At 38.9% G+C, this 24927-nt stretch overlaps 1 protein-coding gene across 4 annotated transcripts in view; it reads left to right on the top strand.

The window, feature by feature from the left end:
- Positions 1–24927, top strand: part of LOC106881443 (transient receptor potential cation channel subfamily M member 2-like) — a 405111-nt gene that overhangs the window by 369585 nt on the left and 10599 nt on the right. For all 4 annotated transcript variants that reach the window (XM_052974060.1, XM_052974058.1, XM_052974059.1 and 1 more), the window contains 2 exons: positions 14094–14172; positions 16016–16144. In XM_052974060.1, coding sequence (XP_052830020.1) covers positions 14094–14172; positions 16016–16144 — 208 coding nt within the window. The remainder of the gene's footprint in view (positions 1–14093; positions 14173–16015; positions 16145–24927) is intronic.

Raw genomic sequence — 24927 nt, 5'->3', positions numbered from 1 at the left:
GGCTGAGTTCTGTATGTGTGGTGGTAATGATGTTGACAGTGGTGTGTGGTGTTTGAAAAGGTACGCTTTTTCAGACGGTCGACAGACATAATCTCTGTACGACCATTAGCGTCGACCTTGAAGAATTCGGAGCTGCGAGCGAAAATGACCAAAAAATCTCGATGCAAATAAAGATAAGCCAGTAACTCTTCCATTCTCCGGCCGAGAGAAACGGAGAGGTGTGAAATATGCTGAACTGGGAACAAGTAAGCATCAATAAATGTTATGTACTCACTGAAATGTAACTGTGCATTTTTACTGCTATTTTCAGCAAGTAGAGGACGCTGTGTAAGAATGAATTGACGTCGCGTGAAAACATGTAGGAAATTGCTCAGAAAGTTGTTAGAATGAAATAACCGTGAAGTTTTTTTGTGTGAAAAACCACAAAGGTCTCAGCCGCAAAGAAGTTTTCGGTTATAGGCTTTGGAAGTCATTGATAAAAGGAAAAACTTTAACGTAGAAAAAAAAATTTTCTTAGCTTTTCACTTGTGTTTGTTGAGAATGTAGAGGCAATCCTGATGTTGAACGTCGCGAAACATACGAATTCAATGGCTGTTGAAATGAGGTCCGTAGATCTTTTTAGCTCGGGGTACCAATTGTAGTATTATTGGTCGCAGTTCAGATTTTCGTGGCTGTGGTTGTTCTTTAGTCGGGTCACCAGTTATAGGAAAGTGCCGTATTTACTTATGTCAGCGGCGGCTAGTGTAGTATTGTCGGTCGTTAGATCAGAATCCTCGGCTGCGATTGTTCTTTCTTCGGGGTCACCAATTATAGGAAAGTGGTTATACACCATTAGGTGTGCACCCGCTTTCCTATATTAAATTCTAAATAATAACGGAACGCAGAACTCTGAACTATCAACACAACAATATTTATTTATGGAGGAAATAGGCAGCCTTAATCTTGGTTGCTGAGACGTTGGAATGTTGGAATGAGCTGTCCCCAGAGTTGGAATGCTGGAGAGACAGCTTGACCCGTCCATGCTCATGGCCGGCCGACCGAGAAAGAGAATGAATTGAGCGGGAACGTTAAGATGTTGAATTCCACGCATGCGCATGAGACTCTTCCCGTGTTCCTTCCGGAACTATTCCCTGCGCATGCGTGGATGAAAGCGCAGTAATGGCGACTGTATTTTGGCGCCAAATGACGTCACTACAAGTATAACACCACCACACACACTTCTATCCCCATATCTAACCACCCTTTCTTGCTCTATTCCCCTTCCAGCCAAATACACACAGAAATGCTTACATATCTCACTTGAACTTCAGACAGGTAAAAAGAGAAAAATAACCCTTTGTGGGTCATCCACTAATGTTCTATTGCCTGAAGAAATGAATCAATGACGATGATCAACCAGATGCCCACAGACACTACGGATTATACTGTAATCATCCCAGGAATATGGACTGTGATCTTAAAAATCATGTGATTTGTGGAAACACATGTAGCAATGCATTAAATCTTTATAAATTCCATTGAAGGATTACTGTTATACATATATATATATATATATATATATGATGAAAGGAAATCTTCCTTGATGAAGGGATATCCATAATATCCCAGAAACAGCTTCATTTTAAATGTTATATATAAATATATATATGCATATTATGTAGGTCCGGTAAAATCCAAGCTCTGTCCTCTTGATGCACATTTGTGTATTCTTGTATTTCAATCCCATATGTAGCTGTTCTCATATATATTTTTATGCATGATTTTTCTTTGAGTTTAATTTAGGTTCCTCTTGAGAGAGTTCAAGCCTGTTGCTAATAAAGCAACAAGACTTTTTGAGTTAAGAGAGTTCTCGGTGTTTGTGAATGTGTTTGAGTTGCTGTGTTGGTTGAACTGTCAATGCATACATCCAGGTATGTACATCTATTCACGTGAGAATTTCACATGGAGAATTTCTGGAATGTCTTACAATATTTCACTGTGCCACTAATAGATTAGATTTGGAGAATCTACGTCAGTTTCTTTTGCTTTTTTTCTGCGAAACCAAATGTTTCTAGATTTTTGTGAAAATTTGTTGGTACATTATATGATGATAAGTACAAGAGCTGTAATTTCCACATTAATTCACCATAATTGTTCTCTTTCTCCTAGTCTTTTGATTGTACATTCATGTCTACTCGGCAACTGACCTCTACAACAGTGTATGTATGTATGTATATATGTATGTATGTATGTATGTATGTATGTATACACATGTGTACATACATACGCACATATAATATAAATGTTAGAAAAGACATTCAGCTGTATAAATCCTACCAAAACAGTCGCAGAAGTTTGGTGCAGGCTTCTGCCTGGCCAGCCTTGTGAAACTGTCCAACCCATGCTAGCTTGGAAGTCGGACATTAAATGACTACAATGACGATAATGATGATAATGATATATCCTTTCGAGCATTGAGCCTCCTAGAGGCAAAGTGGCTGAGTACCTGTTGTGGCAGATATTGGTGTCATGCAAATGGTGCCCGTGCCAGAGGCACATAAGAGTAGTCATTACACTCTCAGAGTAGTTCGCATTAGGAAAGGCATCTAGCCATATAAAACCATGCCAAATCAGACTGAATCCTGGTGCAGCCTTCCAGCTAACCAGCCTTGGTCAAACCATTCAACCCATGCCAGCATGGACAATGGGCGTTAAATGATGATGATGACGATGATACTAGTGCAAACATGTTATCTTTACAATTATCATTGCATCATATATTCTTCAGTGTATATGCGTAAGTATACATATGGCATGCATGTGGTAAGAATGCTAGCAAGACATGCAACATGAATGAAGCTCAAACATCATTCATGGAAAACTAGGACTATAAGATGAAGTGAAATTTTGTTAAGAGAAGGTGCATTTATGAAGCAATGAAAAATTACTATTTAATTACTTTCAGTAAATTTTATATGTATGTACATACATACTTATGTACATATATACGTACAGTACATGTGTACACACCACACATACATACGTACAGTACACGTGTACACGCTTCCATGAGGTGCAACTCTTGAAAGGTGCTTTCACATGCCACCAGCATCAGCTACCTTGCCACCATGAACCTCCATGCTTGAAAAGTGCTTTTTACATGCTACCAACAGGGATGCTGGTTACATATATGTGTATGTGTGTGGATGTATGTTTATATCTAACCTTCTCTTCTCTTTTCTTACTACTTGATTTCCTGTTTATCCTTCCCCCAACTATATTTACTGCTCCTGATTACTAACTATATATAAAACTACTTCATCTAAATGTAAATTTTGTATTATTTGGTTCTTTGAAGAATTTCTGATACTAAATTTCCTACATGTTTATCCAACATGTACAGCTTTCTGATTCCTATTAGCAAATGAAACATGTGTAATGGTAATATTTTGCAACTTGCTGTTTTGTTATATGCACACGCACATGCATACACACACACATGTTTTGTATGAATTTATATGTATACATGAGGTTGTATGTATTCATACATGTGTGTGTGTATGTATATATATATAAAAGTGTGAATATATATAGATAGATGCATACATGTCTATTTTGTTGACATTAGTTTTCTATATTACCATGTACCTTCTTTTTATAAACCACATATTTAAAATATAATCATTGAAGGAATTTAGTTTCTATAGACTTGTGTCACAAAAAACAAATGTATCGAAATGTTATGTAAATTAATGTTATGCAAATTGTGCTCTGACTTGAGTGATTTTCGTTCATATAAAGGGAATGCGCATTTGATGATAAGAAAGAGAGAGAGAGAGAGAGAGAGAGAGATGAGTTGCCATTTAGAATAACATAATCATGAATCGATTATAATAATGTTATTCCTGATTCGAGAATATCACGAATAACATTATGTGATGCTTTATTGTTTTGGATTATGACTGGAAAATAGTTTCTTTGAACCTGGAATTACTGGTCATGCATAACAATCAAAGAAACTAATTTTGAAATCTTGAAGAAGTTGTTGAATATTCTATAGAGAAAGAAATTAATGGAAAGACAAGTACGAATTGGGGAAGGATACCAGATATGGAAAAATACTTGAAACCAGACAGATTGAATGTTGACCCAATCCCCACAAATGCTGACAAGACCTTGGATCATTGGTTTTAGAACTTTCACCAACTTTATAGACTCACTACTTGGGCAAGAAGGTAGGATTATCGATAAACTCTATCCTTTGTTTAATTATTTGGAACCAAATGTATACGAATTCATTAGTGAAGTTAAGAATTATAAACAAGCTGTAAATACACTAAAGAGTGTGTACAGTAAACCAAAGAACATCATAATGGGATGCCATCTTTTGGCCACAAGGAAACAGAAATCTGGAGATTCTCTAGACCAGAACTCAAAATACTAGCAAAAGACTGTGGCTTTGTTGCAGTGAGTGCTGAGCAGTATTGGTCTGAAATGATTCGAGATGCCTTTATAAATCAATTCATTTCGAGTCAGATAAGACAAAACTATTAAAAAACAAAAGTGTCAACCTCAGTACAACTTATGATCAAGCATGTTTGCTAGATGTGGTGCAACAGAGTTCCAATGTCTTTCCAAACTCTGAGTGTACCAATTTCAGTCCAACGGTACCCACCATAGCCAAGCCAATTGATTCCCAAAGCTGAAAGAACACTCTTCTGCAATCCAAAGAGGAAAACCATCTCGATACTGGTTTTGTGGCTATTTCACACACCCATGGAGTTGTTGTCCTGTGGGTGAAGCAGTCTGTCACAAATACAAAAAATATAGGCCATTTTGGAAAACTTTGTAAGAGCAACACAGCAACTGTGACACATAAAGATGACAAATATGATCTACGTTCGACAGTATCAGCATCAGTAGGTTTACTGAGCAATACTTGCAGAATCGAAGCATTAATTGAAAGTGGTAGCACAGACAAGAGTTTCATCAGTGAGAAGCTAATGAACATACTCAACATCAAAACAGTCAAATCGAAGAACATCATTGATATGACTTCTGCATTTCTTTCAGTGGAATCCAAAAAATATTTCACTGCTTCATTTACCCTAGATAATCAGATGTGAAACTGTACATCCTCAGAATCTTGTGCACTGACCTAATTCTGGGTACTGACTTTGAAGAACAGCATGAAAGTATTACCATACAATATGGAGGACAAAAACCACCATTAATGTTTATTGCACTAACAGCTATGGAAACTGATCTCCCAAATCTCTTCGCACATCTCAGGGAGGACTGACTGTAAACCTAATACAGCCAAATTGTAAAAATACTCGAAACATGATCATGAGTTTATCAAGATGGAAATACGCCGCCTAGCAGATGTGAACATTATTGAAACCAATAATTCTCCTTGGAGGTCACAAGTGCTAGTTGTTCAAGAAAGAACAATGTGAAGAATGGCGATTGACTATTCAGAGACAGTTAACAAATATACACAACTTGATGCTAACCCTCTTTCTAAAATCAATGAGTTAGTAAAGACTATTGCTCAATATATGGTCTACAGTTCTATAGACTTACGTTCAGCATGACACCAGATTCCTCTATCAGAGAAAGATCAACAAGTCACTGCCTTTGAAGCTGACAGTAAATTATGGCAGTATAACAGGATGCCATTTGCAGTAACTAATGGCAGTGCATATTTCCAACGTATAATGGATGACTTTGGGAGAAAATATAAGTTGTGAGATATGTTCTCATTCATAGACAATTTAACCATATGTGGGAAAGATCAAAATGACCATGATAATAATCTAGAAAAGTTTGAAATGACAAATAAAATTGAGGGGTTCACAATGAATGAAGAGAAATGTGTTTACTGAACAACAACTCTAGATTTTCTTGGATATTATATCTCACACAATACCCTCAGAAAGACTTGCTCTACTCCTCAATCTTCCTACACCAACTGACCAGAAATCATTAAAATGAATAATCGGTATGTTTTCTTATTATGCTAAGTTGATCACCAAATTTTCTGACGAAATATATCCTATCAATAACGTATCAAAATTTCCTCTAAACAGTCAGCAAGTAAAGGTATTCGAGTCCGTGAAGATAGAACTAGCTAATGCTACCATTCAAATAGTAGAGGAGAATATCCCATTCACTGTTTAGGTGGATGTTGAGGTGGACCAGTTGCATTCCATTCTCGCACACTACAAGGTAGCAAACAGTACCACTCTTCTGTTGAAAAGGAAGCCCAAGCAATTCATCATTGGAGACACTTACTTTCTTCTCGGTAGACATTTCACATTAATTACTGATCAACGTTCTGTTGCATTCGTGTATAATTATAAACTGACGAGCAAAATTTAAAATGATAAAACTACGAGATGGCACATTGCATTATCTCCATACTCCTATGATATTCACTATCGCCCAGGATCCAGATGCATTCACTAGGGTCCGCTGTTCAGCAATCAGTTCACATTCACATTATGAGTTACATGCAGCACTGTGCCATTCTGGTGTAGTGTGCCTTCATCATTTCACCCATAGTAGAAATCTTCCATATTCATTGGAAAATGTGAAACAAATTTGTAGGAACTGCTCTATATGGCAAGAAGGGAAGCCACAATATTATAAACTGTTGTGGTGAAGTTCTGACAACCCTGTGAGATAGCAAGTGAACTGTCCTAAACCTTATAAAGGCACTTCATACTGACAGTGCAAGGTACAGTATGGTATGTGATGTACAATATGGTGTGTTAATACTTGGGATTCTGTTTTGAGATCCTTGTGATTCCGTGGAGGTAGGTGGTGTTATAATTCTTATAGTGTATTTGTTGGGAGTCTTCCCTCATGGTTATGCCTACGATTGTTGGTTGTTGAAATTGCTGTTTTTATGTATGAGTTTGTTGATTTGTGTCTGAAAGCTTGAGGGGGAGGAAGGATGGAACAAATGCCAGCTGGGTGTACCGTTGTGCAGCAGCAGCTGAAATAGGAGTGGACTCTGGTGCTTTGGAGGTTCCTGAGGGGGTGTGGGGCCGAGGAGGCTGAAGGATTGTGGAGTACTTTGAAGTTGACGCCACTGGAGGATTTGGCGGGTAGTGTGATGAGGGGAACTGTGATGTCTGGAGTATTGAGGGTGTCATCGAGAGGAGTCAGAGTTGCAACTGTCAAAGCTGTTGAGGAGTGCTTGGCGGAGGTTGGGAGGTTCATCACTTTTGTCGCAGGAGTGGGGTGTGGCACAGTGGAGGTGCAATTCACGACTGAAGATGATGCAATAGAGCACTCCACTGTAGCTGTGACGACGGAAGAATGGGTACTTTTGCCGACATGCTGTAGCAAGCGTATTGCCGGGGTGAGAGTGGGAAGGGTGCCCCCGGAAATGGATGAAGCGTGGTTGGTGGAAGCGGTAATGTTTGACATGGAGGAGGACACAAAGATGCTTAAGGTGATGAGAGCCAAATGGTCAAATTGTTGGGGTTGTGGCGTGGAGGCGGCCATACAAGCGGGTTTGAGAGACTTGAACAAAGTTGCGGCGGAGGAGGTTTTGCCAGGAGAAAAGGCGCTGGGAGTGGTAGTGGAATGTGAGCCTCATGTTTGTTATCAATGCGAGGAGGAGGGCCATATGAGGGTGAGGTGCCCCTGGAGAGGGGAAGAGGGATGGATGGAGCAATCTGAGGAGCAGGAGAGGGTGGATGAAGTGGTGCAGGATGGTGTGAGGGAGACGGTAGTGGTGAAGAAAGCATTCGACGTGGTTGAAAAGTGAAAGGGAAAGGAAGGAGTAAGCTCTCCACTGGAGAGGCACAAAAAGAAGAGGGATGAGGATGGAGAGGTTGAGAGGAAGGTTGAGAGGGAGCTTGAGGAGGATCTTGAGAAAGAGGTAACAGTAGCAAGGGTACTAGCTACACCAGCAGAGGAGGAAGATTCGGTTGGTGTAGAGAGATAACAGCACAAAAGTGAAGCAGTGACACTAACTAAAACGGAGGAGGATAAAGACAGAGTGAAGGCGCCAAGACTGGAGCAAGGAAAAACAAACAAGCAAGAAAGCTGAAGAAGCATAAATGGAATTTTGTGACATTCGCCAAGAGCACTGCAATAGGAAAAAAGATAATGAAGTTTAAATCCATAATACGGATTATGTTGCCTATGGAAATTTACATGGAAAATGTGAAAGCAATTGTTGTTATAGATAAAGAGAGGTATAACAGGTTAAAGGAAATGTTTGAAAGGGATATTGATCCACTGGGAGTTGAGGTAGAGTTTGACAAACTGCCGCCGGTGATGGAATATAGAGATTTAGAACCATACATGAACTTTAAAAAAAAAGAGTAAGTAAAATTTCTTGAAAAAAAAAAAACCATGTTAATAGAAAAAACAAAAGGAAAGAAGAAAAGATTATAAACTGTTTGTAAGAACGTTCAAATGGTACTGCAAAAGAGTGGGGCTCATGCAGCCATTTCATCTTCATTATTATATAACACTTTTCTCATTTTCATTCATTTTGTGTTTTTTGCCCCCACTGTGATATTCTGTCTGTCCTTTTCTGTCCCCTCTGTGTAAAAGCCTGAATGCTTAAAGAATTGGTGCAGTATGATATGTGCAAGTTTGACGTAAGAATTGTAAGGTACAGTGCGCTGTGTTTTTATTTGCGTATGTATTGTTAAAATTGTTGTTGAACCTCTTGTGTATTGTTGTTTGTGATTGTAGTTTGTTAAAAATTGTCACCTGCTTGGCAGGCCGTTGTTGAAATTTGTTGCATTACGGGGGGAAAGAACATTGTTATTGAAACTTGTTTAAACTTTTTGAATTGTATCCTTCACCCTATGAGGGAAGGGATTGAATCCTTGAACTTTTAAGTTCTTCTTTGGGAGAATTTGTTTAAACAATTTCTCGTTTGTCACTTTGTGAGAAATTCTGTGTTTATTTGAAAATGTTGATTCCAAATGTGGAAATCGTAAAGGAGCGTATGGCTCGCGAGGAAAATGCCACAAGCGATCATGGTATTAAAAATTTTTCTGCAGTGGCCAGTGTGCAAAAAGAAAAATTGGATATTATGCGTTCCGAATACCAAACATTCTATGGTATGTTGTCAATGGATGGAGACGGAGGTGATGTCCATCTCCATAAGCGACATAACCACATAAACGCGGAACAAGATCATCATATACAAGACATATGATGTGGTAAAGAAGAAAATTTCCAACATAGCAAAGGAAAAAATTGAGAAATGCCTTGGGCCGGTGTGGAAACATGTGACTTATGTGGCCCAAGGCAGGAAGTTCGCCTCAATTGAGGTGAGATTTGAAACCGCAGAAAGAGCAAGACAGCACTTGGTGCTGACTTTGAAAACTAACGAGGTGGTACTTCTACCATCATAGCTAGGACGTAGAACGTCCTGGATAAAAATTGAAGTTGGAGTTGGACGCCACCTGTATGGTGGTGGGCCTATGTTATTTGAGAGAAGAAAAAGTCTCCATACTACAAATCACCCATTCTGCCCCAACTCCCAAATGGTTCGGGCACACTATTGAGATTGTGATACAGGCAATACCTGAATATCTGGAAAAGATACCAGACAGGATGTTGGCTGGAGAGGACATTGTTTTAAAAGTACAATTCAAAGGGAGGAAGGCATGCTGTTTTAAGTGTGGGTAGAAGGGCAACTTGCGAGTAGAATGTCACCCTCCCAACACAGAGGCACCTCTTGACAACAAACAAGGAAGAAGGCAAAAAAAAGAAGAAAGAGAAGAAACCAAAGCAGAAGTCAGTGGGAAAACCAGTGGAGAAGATTGCTGTACAAGAGAATATGGATAAAATTCCCACTCCTAGTGATGGCATGGAGGTCGTCGAACAGGAGGGGGAATTTCAGATTATCTCCCGGAAACGGGCAAGGAGAAACACTGTGTCCCCAACTCCCTCCCAACCCCAAGCCCCAACAAAAAATGGACCCATAAAAAAGCGGAGCATTTCAAACAAAGATTATTTTAATCTCTGCCTCTTGACCCCACGGACAGAATGGTACTAATAAACTATGACATAAAAGACATCTGTATACATGAAATAGTAAGTAAGCACCATATGACAAAGTCATTTAGAGGAACAGGCTGTGCCCACATAGACGAAAAACTGTACAAACAACTGAAGGACAGGAGGCTGGAGGGCATTCACAAGCTAAGTGACATGCCAAAATTGATTGACCCATCGCCAGAGACCAACGAGGAGAGGGAGAAGAACAAGAAGGAGGGTAATTTAATAACATTGAGAACAATCCCTCATTTGCTGATTAAAAAAGCCAAACATGAGGAATGCAGAGTTCAAATTAGAATACGTGCATTGAGCTGAGAGGGAATTAACATTGCTAGGTGGGCCCGCATAGTAGAGACCCAACATAGCAATGATACCACAATTGGATTTTTCATCAATGAACAGAAGCGTTTGACCGAAGGATAAGATGAGATACAAGTGGTCTTTTGCAAGTATTTTGCCGAGTTGTTCGGGGGGAGTGAAGCGCTGGATCACGTTGAGCCCATGTCTCTCAGCACAAAAGGATGGGTACTGTGAAGGAGCGATCACAGCTGAGGAAGTCATGGCAGAATGTCTCTCCACAAGACAGGTTGTCGGGACTTGATGGTCTACCTTACGAGTTTTTCAAAACTATGCCAGACTTGTTCAATCACCTACAGGCCAGAGTCTATTCCAACTTGCAGGATACTGGAAAAATCCCCAAAGTTGTGAGCCGGGGGTGGTGACACTGATCAGAAAGGACTCAAGCAAGGGGAACATTATTTGTAACTTTAGGCCCATAACTCTGTTAAACACAGAGTTAAAGATTTTGGCCAAGGTGCTAGCAAAGAGGTTGGCACGGGTCATGGATAGTCTTGTTGGGGATGTGCAAATATGCACCATCCCCAGCAGGATGATACACGACAACCTCCACTTCATACGCTACACTTTAGAGCGGGTGAGTAAAATTTCGGGCAAAGGTAGGCCACTGGTATATTTAGACCAGTCTAAAGTATTCAATAAGGTTGACCATCGGTACCTGGCAGCGGTCCGCGGGGTAGACAGGCTGGGCCTGACTTTCCGAAGCTGGATCACTGTTTGTACAGCAACATCAAGTCCATCATCTGGGTGAACGGTTTCTATTCAAAACTATTTGACATTGAGTGCTTTGTTCGATGTTCCCGTCTCTGCTTTTGCATGTGTTGGCTCTTGAGCCATTGCTGCGAAGGTTGGAGACTTTAGGGGGGAATCTTGCATGATCTGAACTGTGGAAGAACTGCGTCAGTATATGCAGATAATATCACCGTCATCGTGTCGGATGAAGGGCAGCTACCTTGTGTAGTAAACGCCTTCAGAAGATACGAAGTGGTGGCAGGAACAAAAATTAACCAGGTTAAGTCAGTCGGCTTATAACTCGGCACCTGGAGGGGCAAGTCGAAGCCATCTAATAGCATCGTGGGACGTTGGACGGAAGGTCCAGTTAAGATGTTAGGGGTCTGGTTTGATCTGGACAAGATTTGGTCTGGAAGGACGTTATCACTGCTAGTGAGGGTGGAGGTAATGCAGATGTACATAGCATCTGTCAGCATCTACCATCTGACCATCGAGCCTTGCCCCGATTCGTAGCTGAGCAAGATGGAGCAACTCCTCTTCCGCTTTTTATGGAAGAAGGCACCACTTGTAAGGCGCACTGTCTGCCATCAAGAGCTATTAAAGGGCGGGCTAGGGAGACTGTGGCTGAAGATGTGCAAGTTTGCGCTAAGGCTTGGTCACCTCTGGTTCAACCTAGATGGTGAGCCGGTGTGGTCACCGCTCACAAACATCTTCTTTCCTTAACTAACCTCCCCTTGGAAGTTAGGTCCTTAGATCAGGCGGTGACCCAGACTAGGTGACTTGCAGCTAGAGTGCCAACATGCACTCATGCTACTCTCCCGGGCAGGCAATACTGGCAGCTGGAGTTTCACCACGGACTTCTATAGCGGGTTAGTTGAGTTCAAATCAGACGACTTTAGACTTGGATGGAAATCAGTTAACCAGCCTGTTCAAAAGAACCTTCAGGCCAGAGTATCAGGATGATTACCAGAAATCCCCCGTCTGGTTGTGTTACCGATCGGCCTTAGTTGTTCAAGAGAGGTTATCAAGGCATGGTTGTGCCATCTCACTGACCTGTCAAAGTTGCGGGCAGGGCAGTGAAACTGTGCAGTGTACGTGATTAGGGAAGTGATACCCTATATCAAGCAGCTGTTACCAATAACAGAAAGAGTAGTTACCAGCTGAATCTATCATTAAGATCGTGCTGCCCACCTCCCTGAAGGGGAAGAGGAGGGCCTGTTTTCTCTGCATAGTGGCCATGCTGAAAGCGACAGTGTGGAAAATATGTGTAAAAGAGATCGCTTCAGGTACCTTCATCTCCGGCTGGGGGTTGGTCAGTTATTTTAACTATCATCTCAAAAGTAAAATCTGGCTGGAGAAGTGATACTTATCACATAGTATGTTTGGTAAAAGGTGGACGAACATGTTAAGAAAGTTGTGAGTGAATGGAAATGTGTAACTGCAGCCATCCTGTGACAAAAGGGGATACACCGAATAACGGCAGTGGGTAAACCAACCCAATGATAGAAAGTATATCTTTAATTATTTACTCAATTTTGTTAGAATTTTTATTCGATTTCATTATATTTATCATCACACTGTCATCGCACTATATGTTAATTTGTCTGACCTTGTGATATCCCCTCTATGTTGAACCGTGAGTGGCGAAATAAAAGAAATATATGGTGTGGTATGTGAAGCGCTTTGTAAAGAGAGTCATAGAAGTTGTTTGAGGAGAAATATCTGAATTACCTGTTGGTGATTAGAGAGTTATTAAATGAGTATACCAGAAGTGGGCAATCTCAATAGAACATCATAACAAAGTCAACGTCTGTATATTTAAATCGTCCCTTTCAACTTTTATTGTGTCTTATAAATTAATTATCCTTTGGCATTCCCCACACACTGTTTGAAAATTTGATTTAGTATATTACTCTAATTTTGTTTGTATTCAAGCTCATATTTCCCCAATACTTTTATGAAGAGTAAACATTTGAACATTACCCACACTGCATGACACCTTGCACACTCCCACACAATCTCTCCAACATCCTCAACACGGTCACCATTAAATGACCATCCCTGCACACTGTTCCACTCATTCCCCACATCATACACCATCATGCACACTCCCACACACATTCACATATACATGTATTCACACACTAATACTCTTAGCCTTTAACTCTTATCACCCCTCTCCCACTTCGTATTTCTCTGCATTTTCATACAACACAGAGTATTCACTTCGAAAAGCACATGCAATGCACACACACGCAAGATGCCTGAACACAGACCACACACACACACACACACACACACACACACAGGACATGCATAATATATATACACATATACAATATCTTTTTTAAATTTTTGAAGGTTTTCAACCATGTAGAAAGCAAAGCTTATAAACCATTCTCAAAAGATATGGGTGTCCAAATGTATTTGTGGAGATATTCAAGTGGGTTCATATAGTATGTTTACCACATTCTCTGTTTGGAGTGACAACTCATCCCACTTTCCAGTCACCCACAGTGTAAAGCAAGGCTGTGTACTCACTCCAACGTTGTTATTCATTATTTTTGGGGCTGCACTTGAAAGAATGGCAAACAAACTAACTGCCAGAGTGTATATCCACACAAGAGTAGATATGGTACTGCTAGACTTATCTAGGTTATGATCTGATATGTGCTGCAAGAGATTGTTACTGTGATGGGCATAATCTGCTCTAATTAGTGAAATTGAATGAGATTTTCCAGGTGTTATAGTCTATATTGCTTGAATGTGCTGCAGTACTTGGATACCTTCAGGCTATGGGCTTTGGTTGCATCAATGATGTGAAGAGACTTACCCAATAGGATGGTTTTAGTTACCTGATTTTCTGTTGGAGATGGTTTTCATGTTGCAATTGTATATTTTATGATTAGAAGATAGAAATTTTTAAAATAATTAAAATTTATTATTAATTAGTAATACAAATGATTCTAATTTTAATCTAGATGTTCCAAGCTATGGCTAATGTTCAGAAAATGTATGCTGTTCTATAGTACTCCTGTCATAAAGTTTTGGATCAGTTTGGTATGTACCTACATGTTAATATTTAAAATGTTTCTTTGTGAGAGTAAATGTTCCTTTCAAATAAATTTTAAGAAACATTTCCTCTTTTAAAACACTAAAGTACTTGATTTCTTCTTCCAGTTTCTCACTTCTTGTGTATAACACTTTTAAAACTAGATGAACTAGGTTTGCATTTGAGGACTTAATATTTTGAGCAGTTATTTCAGATATTAAACTTCAGTGAAATATTAGCATATTCAAATAAGTTAATTTGTATTTAATATTTGATAAAATTAGTTGAGAATCAGACACAATACTCTAAGGTATTTAGTTCCAGCCTTTCTTGGTTCTAAATTCAGATTTTCCTGAGATTAACTTTGCTCTTCATCCATCTGGGTCAGAACAATAAGGTATCAGTTAAATGCCAGTGTTGATTTTAATGAATACACTATCCTCTAAAATTTGATCCTTGGTTTCTCACTAAGAAATTAATACTAATTAACTGTCTAAAGTAGTGAGCCTACAAAATAATAACTGCACCAGGTAAAATTCTTAGCAGTATTTCTTCCAGCTTTATTTTCCAAGTTCAGATTCAGCCAAAGATTGACTTTATATTTAATCCTTTTGAGGGTGATAAAATAAGTACCAGTTGAGCACCGAGGTCATTTGATGCAATTGATTTACCCATCCCTGAAATTGCTGGCCTTTTGCCAAAATTTGAAATTATTATTATTTCACTGTCTTTGTTAAAGTTTTAAAATTTTGAATTGCTATTTTGATAATTCTGTTTTTGCAGCATTTTAATGCTTGGAAGTGTAGAAACACAATTTCTGTTCCTTCCTGGGTTCTCATATACTAAACTCCATCCTTCACTTCTCCTCATAAGAAGTTAACAGCTTCTCTTTAGGCTTCAACAAAGAATGTTCCAGTTGTTTGTCATCTCTTTTATTTGTATCCTCATTAGCAAATATGAACCTAAACAACAAGATATAAGTTCTCTCTCTCTCTCTCTCTCTCTCTCTCTCTCTCTCTCTCTTTCTCTCTCTCTTTCTCTCTCTCTCTCTCTCTCTATCTCTCTCTCTCTCTCTCTCTCTCTCTTTGTAAAAAGGGAGAAAGGTTTGAAATGTTAAAACTTTTTTCTTCCTCAAGGCATGAAATTTATTCACCCTGCTTTGGCCACTCTGAGGCTACAGTAGCAGATACTTGCCCAAGATGCCATGCTGGAGATTTGAACTTACATCAAGATTTTTAAACAACCTTCTTAAGAACACAATTATGTCTAAGTGGATAGGAAGTACATTCTTGGAAATATTTTTGAAACTATTGATATAGGCACGCACATATGTACTGATATATATATACACATATTACATACACAGTCACTCATGCATATACATATGCACAGATACTCATCCCACATGCTTACAGTCACAAGTGTACACACATATACATATGCATAAATATAATGAAGCACATAACCACAAACACATATACACACATACACACATGCACAGTATTGTGATGACAGGCAGACACCCATACACTTATACACATACATATAAAAGAATGCCTACCCATTCATACACATGCATGCATATGATTTATTGCGCAACTATACACGCACGTATTCACATTTACATATGCTCAAAGCATAGATTTTGACAAATTTACTTACACACTTCTAGTTCATTCTTTACATTTAAACACAACAGATATAAAAAGAACACATGAGAGAAAATAAAAATGGGTTTTCAATTTTTAATCTTCTCCCATGTGTTCCCTTTGTTTAAATATAATCAAGTATTTGTCATCAAATCCTTGTGACAATAAATTTAATTTTCCTCAAATTCTTTTTCTCTTCCAGATATTTCATATAATTTTCCTTGGAATCTATAGCTATGTGTTACTTGTTGAACTGAAACCTCAGATTTTTTATCTAGAATGGCTTCTTATTGTGTGGGTGATTGGAATACTTACAGAAGAAATACACCAGGTAAATATTGCCTCAAAATCATTTAATCAGAACCATTTTTGTTCTCTTTGGATTCAATGTTTAAAAAATGAGAAGTTTACAGCTTAGGGGTAGTCTGCTGGAAGCAGACCAAAGAAGAACTTGAAATAAGGATCTGAAAATAATGAGATTTACAGATAAGGTAAGGTTGTATTGGGACATGTAGAGAGAAATGCTTGTGCACAAGTGGCTATACTCCATGGTAGTGTGGCATGAGCTCTAGATGCAGAAGACATGCATTTCCAAGCAAAAATAAGAGGTTTGCAGCACAGTAAGAGGTCAAGGTACTTGATTCCATGCAAAAAATCTGAGTTTATCTTTTTTATTAGTGAAAATCATGTGAGTGTACTTCCCAGTGGGGGAGGAGTGGGGATGTGTGAAATTTCCGAGGGATCCACCCCCCACTCTACTCTGTTTTCCTGACAAAAAAATGGTTTTGTGGCATATTAGGAGGTTACCATAATTCATTCAAGAAAAAAAAATGTTTTAATGATCCCAGGAGGCAGGGGTCCAGTTTCGCACTTGCCCTTTTTTCCAAACAAAAATAAGGGGTTTGCGGCACATTTGGAGATCAGGGTACTTGATTCCACACAAAAAATCTGAGGTTTTGTTTTTCTAAATGGTTGTTTTACACTATAACTGTGCAGTAAGAATAAACATATAACAAAGCAGGATAACACAATATAACAATCCAACAAACTCTTCAGGAACTATACACGAACCGACCAATAATATTCCGACAAATTATCCAAACAATACATTATGATTTCACTGTGATTAACACCTATTATCTCTCTCTCATTCAGACCACTACTATTTAAAGTTATTGAATCAAGTTTATTTACACTGGGGGTGTCTCGCCACATCTCCCCTTTGAGATTTCGACTTTTGTAGGAAACAAAATTTCGTGTATATTTTTCTCTCCAACACCCCTCCCTTTTCGAGATTTTGATTCCCTAGAGAGTTCAGCGCCTTTTCCGTTTAGAAATTATTTGTAAATTTTCAGTCTATTTTTGCTTTCTGTTACATCTCCTTCTAGGCTCAAACTCTTTCAGTGCTGGCACATCAAACATGTCATAAAACGCCTCCATTGGAATTTCTTTTCTTTCTTCTGTATGTCTGGTTTTTAATTGATTTAGGTGTCTTTTATGCTCCCATCATTGGCTTTTTATTAAATACATCATTTTCCCCAATTCTTTTAGTCACTACACTATCCTGCCAACTCTCTTTATCATTCTTGTATACTTTAAAATAAACTTTGTCTCCGACATCAAAATGTTTGGTTGAAATTTTTGTTTTTTCCCTATATGTTTTTTCCATTGGCAACAATTTGTCAAAGCTCAACTTAATCTTACAAGTGAACATTAGCTCTGCAGGCGACTTGCCTGAAGTGGTATTTGGATTGGGTGCTATTCTATATACCCTTATGAATTTAGTTAGCACTTCGTCATTTCCTAGCTTGTTCCTTGCTTTTTCTTAACGCACTCTTGAAAGTATCTACAAATCATTCTGCTTGTCCATTCGACATGGTAGAGTTGGGTAAACATTTGCTTGACTGCATGCATTTTGCAGAACTTCTTAAACTTGCATCCTGTAAATTGTGTCCCATTGTCTGATACTATGATGTCTGGAACACCGTATGGAGCAAAAATTTGTGCAGGAGCTTTATTATTGCCTTTGAGGTAGGTTGATTGCACCTACATACTTCAGGCCACTTGGTAAATATGTCAGCAACAATCAAGTAGTACGTGCCATTCACTGGTCCAGCATAGTCTATATGTACCCTGGACCACGGACTATCCATCCTCTACATGATTTTACCAAATTTTTTGTCGCAGTTTATTGTCGGCCAGTACATGTAACTCCTCATCAAAGCTTTCATTCTTGGTATCCTTGGGTGTCCATTATGAAATTTATCTAATATCCATGTCTGTTGTGCAATTGGTGCTACCAATCTTTGTGCATACATTCATATATCAGTGCAGAGTGAAAAATGATTCATATGTTTCTCCTTTGGTTATTTTTCAAGGTTTCTTTCATTTTTATGATGTATTTATTCTCAGCTGATTTACTTTTGATATCTTGCACAGTTACTGGCAACTCCTGAATGACATTACACAACGTTTTTAATTTCTTTTTCTGATTGTAATAAAGCTATCACCCTATCTTCCAGCAGTTCTGCATTCTTTGAAATTAGCCTAGATAAACAATCCGCATGACTAATTTTTTTAGAAGGAATGCATTCCATCTAAAAGTTGTAATTTAACAATATTGTACCCTAATGTTGTAATATGTTTGCTGTCAATCCAAAAATGATAGTAACGGTTGGTGGTCCATCTGAAGACAAAATGTTCTGCTGTGGAGAAATCTGTGAAATTTCTTCACAGCAAAAATAATTACCAGAGCTTCTTTCTCTATCTGATGGTAGTTTCTTCTTCTGCAATCAGAGCATGTGACACATGAACCACCGAAAAGCTTATAGTGTCGCTATGTTTGTGGAAGCATATTTCTTATTGCATCTGCCCTCGATGGGTCAGGTGGTCTTCCATTTTTATCTATAATTTGTTTTAAATATTTAATTTTAGGCAAAAAGAATTCCCATTTCTCCTCACTGAGTGTGAAACATTAATATGTTTTTAAAACACACTTCATATGTTCGATATGCTGATCACGAGATTCTGTTTTAATTAATACATCATCGAGGTATGGAACAGTCTGCCAGCATCGCATTCATAACCTGTTGAAATATTACTGGTGTGACCTCCAGAGCAAAGGGCAAGTTTTTATATTTGTATAGTCCTCTTTGCGTATTCACTGTTAGAAGCTTTGAGCACTCCTCCACCATTTAATTTTGCAAAAGTATCCTCCGGAATAGGCAGTGAATAGTGGCACATTTTTAGACAGTCATTCAAACCAGTAGAAAAATCAGCACACACCTTGATTTTGTTATTTTCTTTTAATACAACCGTTGGTGCTGCCCACTTAGGATAACCTACTTTTTGAATAATTCCTAATTTTTCCAGTCTGTCTAATTCTTCCTATACCTCCTTTATCGCAGCAAATGGTACCTTTCTATCAGGTTTGTATACAGGTACAATGTTTTCCTTTATTTGAAAACAAGCCTCAATCTTAGAACAGAGACCTAATTTATCCGACAGCATTTCAGGAAACAAGATTTTCAATTTTTCTTTCAATTCAGCTGCTGAGTTATATTTACTATTGGGACAGCCACCTATATTTTTACAGAACAGACTTAAGGGGAGGTCTCATAAGTCAAACAAATCTGAGGGGTTTTTTCTTCTTTTTTTCTTGGTGAAAATTGTGTGGGTGTACTTCCCAAAATTCACCCAAATATCGTCAATGATAGTAGCGATACTATAATAATTGGTGACAAGTAACTACATTAAAATAGTGACCAAATTAGTAAAGGTGGTGAATGCTCTGGAAGTATTGTTTCTAGAATAAGAATAGGATGGAAGAAGTTCAGAGAACTGCTATCTCTTTTGGCAACAAAAGGACTCTGTCTCTCAGGGACTGAAAGGTATATTGTATGATGCTTGTGCATGAGTGGCTATACTCCATCGTAGGGAGACATGGGCTCTGAATGCAGAGGACATGCATAGACTGGAGAGGAATGAAGGTAGTATACTCCATCGAATTTGCAACATCAGTGTGCATGACTAACAAAGCACAACTGTGTTGAGAGAAAAGTTAGGTATAAGAAGCATTAAATGTGGCATACAGGAAAGAAAAATGCACTGGTCAGGATATGTGATGCATATGTGTGAAGACAGCTGTATACAGAAATGCCTGTCATTGAAAGTGGATGGTACTTGTGGAAGAGAGAGACCCAGGAAGGCATGGGATGAAGTGGTGAGGACTGATCTAAGGATGTTAGTACTCAGAGAGGAAATAACAATGGACCAAGAAGTTTGGTGACATGAGGTTCCAGAGAAGACCATCCACGTCAACAAAACTGAGTGCTAGAAGCATTGTGTCCCACCCACATGTAACAATGAACTTTTCACACACCCTACCCCAAGAAACTGAACTACATCTCCTCTTCTAAACTGCATCTTTCTCTTCCTCACATTTCCTCTTCATACACTATGATTGTCTCCAACTCCCCAATCCTGCCCTCACTACCCTGCTCACTGTATCGTTGCTTTCTCCCACCCCATCTTAATATCCAGGTTTTTGCAAGTCTCTGCAATCCCCACTCCCTATTTGCACTTTCTAGCAATACCTGACCACATCTAATTTGACCCCTGTACCTCTCTCTTACTCTCTCTTCAAATCTATGTTCTGATCCTTGTTACTTGTGAGTATACCCTGGCACTTCACCAGCATCTCAATCCTGCTCTCTCTTGCACTTTTGCTGTTTCCCAATTTCTGTCTCTTTCTTTCTTTCCTTTACTCTTCCCTCTAATTGGGTAGCCATGTATCTCCTCTACAACAGCACACCTATTTCTGCCCTCATTCTTGATCTCTCTCTCTCTCCCCTGTTTTTCCCTCAGGCTAGATAATCAAGTATCTTCTTTACTACAGCGCACCAGTTTCTGTCTTTTTTCTTGTACATCTTTCTCTCCTTCTCCCCGTGTCTTCCCCATCCCTTCTTTTCCCTCTCTTTCTCTTCTTTCCTCACTTCCCCTAGCTGTGTTACCAAATACCTCCTTTATAGCACAACACATGTTTTTGTCTCTCTGTATCTCAGTCACACTCTAACCTTTCATCATCTGACACAAGATCTCCTCCTTCAATGATCCTACCCCTCTCAAAATTCCTTGTCTTGCTGCCCCTGCCGGTGCTGGGGCCATATAAAATGCATCCAGTCTACACTGTAAAGTGGTTGGCATTTGGAAGGGCTGTAAAAATAATGCCAAATCTGACCTCGCCTGTACTGCTGCCATGTAAAAAGCACTCAGCTCATTCTGCAGAGTGGTTGGTGTTAGGAAGGGCATCCATCCATAAAAACCCTGCCAAAACAGACACAGTAATCTGGGGTACTCTTCTACCTGGCCAGCTCCTATCAAGTGTCCTACCCATGCATGCATGGAGCATGGATGTTAGATGATGATAATCATGATGATGATATATATTGTTATATTTGGGGATTGTCATAAACACATGCACTGTATACTTGGTCTTCACTTCACCGTTATTATTTTAGTGCCTTCGTTCAAGGGTTTTCGTCATACATCTTGTGACCCCATCTGTGACTATATCCCACATATTTCATCTCTTTCTCTTTATTCCATTTTGTCTTTCTGTTGTGTCCCTCAACCACACATGCATTTATGTCTGTACCTATATGTGTGTGTGTGTGTGTGTGTGTGTGCGCACGCATGTCTTATCTATTTACTTACTTATTCATTTATTTATTTTCTGCTCTCTCTCATTTTGCCTTTAATATGTGTATGAGTGTGTTGTGCCTGTATATGAGTTTAAGTATTATACTGTTTGTATATACGCCCTCCTTGAGCTCCTGCCAGTATTCACTTATTCACTCATCTATGTACCGTGCAGTCTCCCCAATGTTTGTTATTGTCCTGTTTCTGCATGTCCTTCAATAAACCTGATACTATAAACTCCATTACTGGTTTTAGCATTTACCTGTGGTCTTATCCGACACACTATACAGCTATTATCCGTACAAGGGGTTCTTTCAAATGGCTATATTTGACTGATCAAGAATTTTATGGAGTCCCTGGCCTTTCTACTACTTTAATTCATATATTCATCTTATGCATGTTTTTCCTCAAAAGATATGCTATTTCACCTCCAGGGGTAGCATCAACAAACATGACACTTTGGTGTTCGGGATTGTCGTACCATGAGTTGGTCTTATCTATCTTCTTGGTTCTTTCTATGCTATTCCAGAATCTACTGCTGTATTGCAGGCAGATCCCATTTGGGTTCTTCTCCATGATGGACTTGTATTTTGCCCTGACTCCTTCATACATCCTGATCCTGTCTCCTTTTGGCCATACCCAGAGAAATGCATGCAGTGAATGAAGTGTTGTATGTACCACTATAGTTCTGTTGGGTTGCACAAATGAGACATGTTTCTCATCACACTTATCAAGTCTGCTATTGGGATATTGAACTTGCTATCCACAATTGCTGCTTTCTGGTGGACAAGGTGTTTGGAGGTCATGGGTTTGTCATAGTGGGAATGAAGAATCTAGTCCTTGTTATTCCTAGTTTCCAGCAAGAATTTTATATCTAAAATCAGTAGGCTGTAGTTGGGGTGCTTGCTAGGGTAATCTACTGTTACTTTAACACTCTGATGGATGGAGTTAGCTATTTCTTGGATGTTCTCCATGGTGCTAGCCTCCAGTTCATAAACACTGTCTTGTAGAGGTGCTTCTGCCACTATGTTGATATCATCCACAAAGCAGGAGTACATGGTTAGGGTTATGGAGCTCTCTACTAAACGTTCTTTAAATATCCTGTCCCACCATACCATAAAGAGGTTAACTACATTACCAGCGATAGTGACACCAATGGCTGCACCCTCTTCTTAGGCATATATCTTGTTCTTAGGCTTGAACATGTGACCCTTTCGTGTAACATCGGTAATTGCACCTATCAAATATGTGTTCCATCTTTCTGAAGGGTTCTTCTTGGCTATTAAGCTTATAGTAGGGGTTTTCCATCTTATTTGTCTACTGGGTTAGAAACAGCTAAGGACGTGTTTGTCTAAGGAGGAAGCCCAGTTCCTCTGTGCCAACACCACAAAACTCCAAACCGCTCTCACTGATCATCTCCACGCATTTCTCCATTACAAAATCAGCATCAATAGATGGGTATAGGGACACTACATCCATACTGATATTATGCATCCTGTCAGGTCCTGTCAGGTCACTGCTGAGGAGGTTGTCTAGGCTGTCACACACATCCAGGGACATTTTGATTAAGGGGTGTATGATCAAAGAGAAGAAGTAGGAGATTCTGTAGTTGCTAATGATAAAGACAAAAGAGAAAACCTATTCAGACTTAATCCAATGAGAAAAAAGCAAATGGATATTATTATAAGGAGTAGAATGTGTCACCACACCAACAGAGTGAACAGTGCTAATGGACATCATACTGCTAGAAAACATTTATATCAGATGTTAATACAATAAATGCTTCAACAAAAAAAAATGCACATGGATGAAACAATAGCAACAGTGCAAACTTAGGCAAGAAGGAAAATGGAGGTAGCTAGATGTGATCGATGGGATATACGTAACAGATGTCCCACTAACAGCTGAATTTAGTCCTTTTTCTGTGGACAAGTACATGTTCACTAGTCAAATGATGAATATTCAAAGGAATAATCAATGGTAAAAGAGTGTGATGGATGCCAGTAATGAATGAGCAAATGAGTGTGTGAATGATGAGTGGTTAAGATGATAAGAGGTTGATGGAGCTCAATAAAAGAATAACCTGAGGAAGAGGGAGCGATGAGTATCAGTACAAGAGGGTAAATGGAGGGTACACAAGATACCAACAAGCCTTATTCTACCCCTTGTTACTTAGACACCATGATTAGTATCAGAGGTAGCAAGATAAAGGTGGTACTTGGGGTAATTGAGGTGGACAGATATATTTTCTGCCATTAAATTTCGTGGCACAGGAAGATGATAAAAGGATGAGGTGGTATATCAAGTAGAAGATGTCTAAGACGAGGCTAGGCTGAAAAGTTCATTCGCTGACTATGAAGGGGTGATGCTAGAGTTGTGAAAGAGGTGTCCAAGGTTATTGCTTTGACAATGTTGTGCCTCAAACCGTCTTTTCTCAAGTGTAAGGCCTCATGTTTTCGCTGTTTCATGGTAATTTATTAAGACCTGTGCAACGCTGGTTACTATTGCTAGAGAAATCGATGACGGAAGTAGTAAGTACTTACCAGTAGCTTGTGCAGTGCAGAGGCTGTTATTGCTTTAACTATCTCATGCTACACATAGAAATCGCTTTCATTTATTGCAATGGAAAGCCTCAATGCCGGATGATTACTGTTATTGGCAGTGGCTATTTTGAGGTCACGTGGGGTTACAATGTGTGTGCACACCGTGGTGGAGATTAATTGTTTATGTAATGGAAAAGGAATGGGCTCAGTGTTCTAAGAAAAATAAATTAGGAGCTACCTCAACTAAAGCATTTTGTTCAAATATGACTTTGTCAAATTGTGCTCAAACAAAGTGCAATTTAATGAAATGAACCATGGTATAACACTCGTTGGGTGAAAATGCATTCGTTTACCAAGTTTGGTTTAAATCGGCTCAATGATTCTGGCGCTATGGCCTGTCTTAAAGGCATTTTTGTGTCGGATTTTCCCATGCTGGGCTCAAACGAAATGGAATTTGAAAAACATAATAATGAAACAAAAAACCTTGGGTAAGAATACATTGGTATGTCAAGTTCAATTAAAATCGGACAGCTTTTTAAAAAAATCAATAAATATCGATCAAGTTTTTGTGAAAACCAAACATTGATCAAAGCAGTTGTTATGACTAAAATATGCCTCGGAACATACCAAATGCATGTCTGAAATTTCAATCAAATCGGTCTGGTGGAACTCAAGTTATAAATCTTCGAACTTGCACACACACACACATACATACACACAGAGTTTCTGTTATATATATATATATATATATATATAACAACAAATAATATGTTTGAAGAAATCATATCTTTGTTTTAAATTACACCTTAAAATCCAACAATTGTTTCTGCTGCATTAACATACACATGTAATATAATAAATAAATAGGCAT

The sequence above is a fragment of the Octopus bimaculoides genome, chromosome 17 (assembly GCF_001194135.2).
Source record: "Octopus bimaculoides isolate UCB-OBI-ISO-001 chromosome 17, ASM119413v2, whole genome shotgun sequence".
In the NCBI taxonomy this organism is placed as follows: domain Eukaryota; kingdom Metazoa; phylum Mollusca; class Cephalopoda; order Octopoda; family Octopodidae; genus Octopus; species Octopus bimaculoides.
This window is presented reverse-complemented; position numbering and strand designations above follow the sequence as displayed.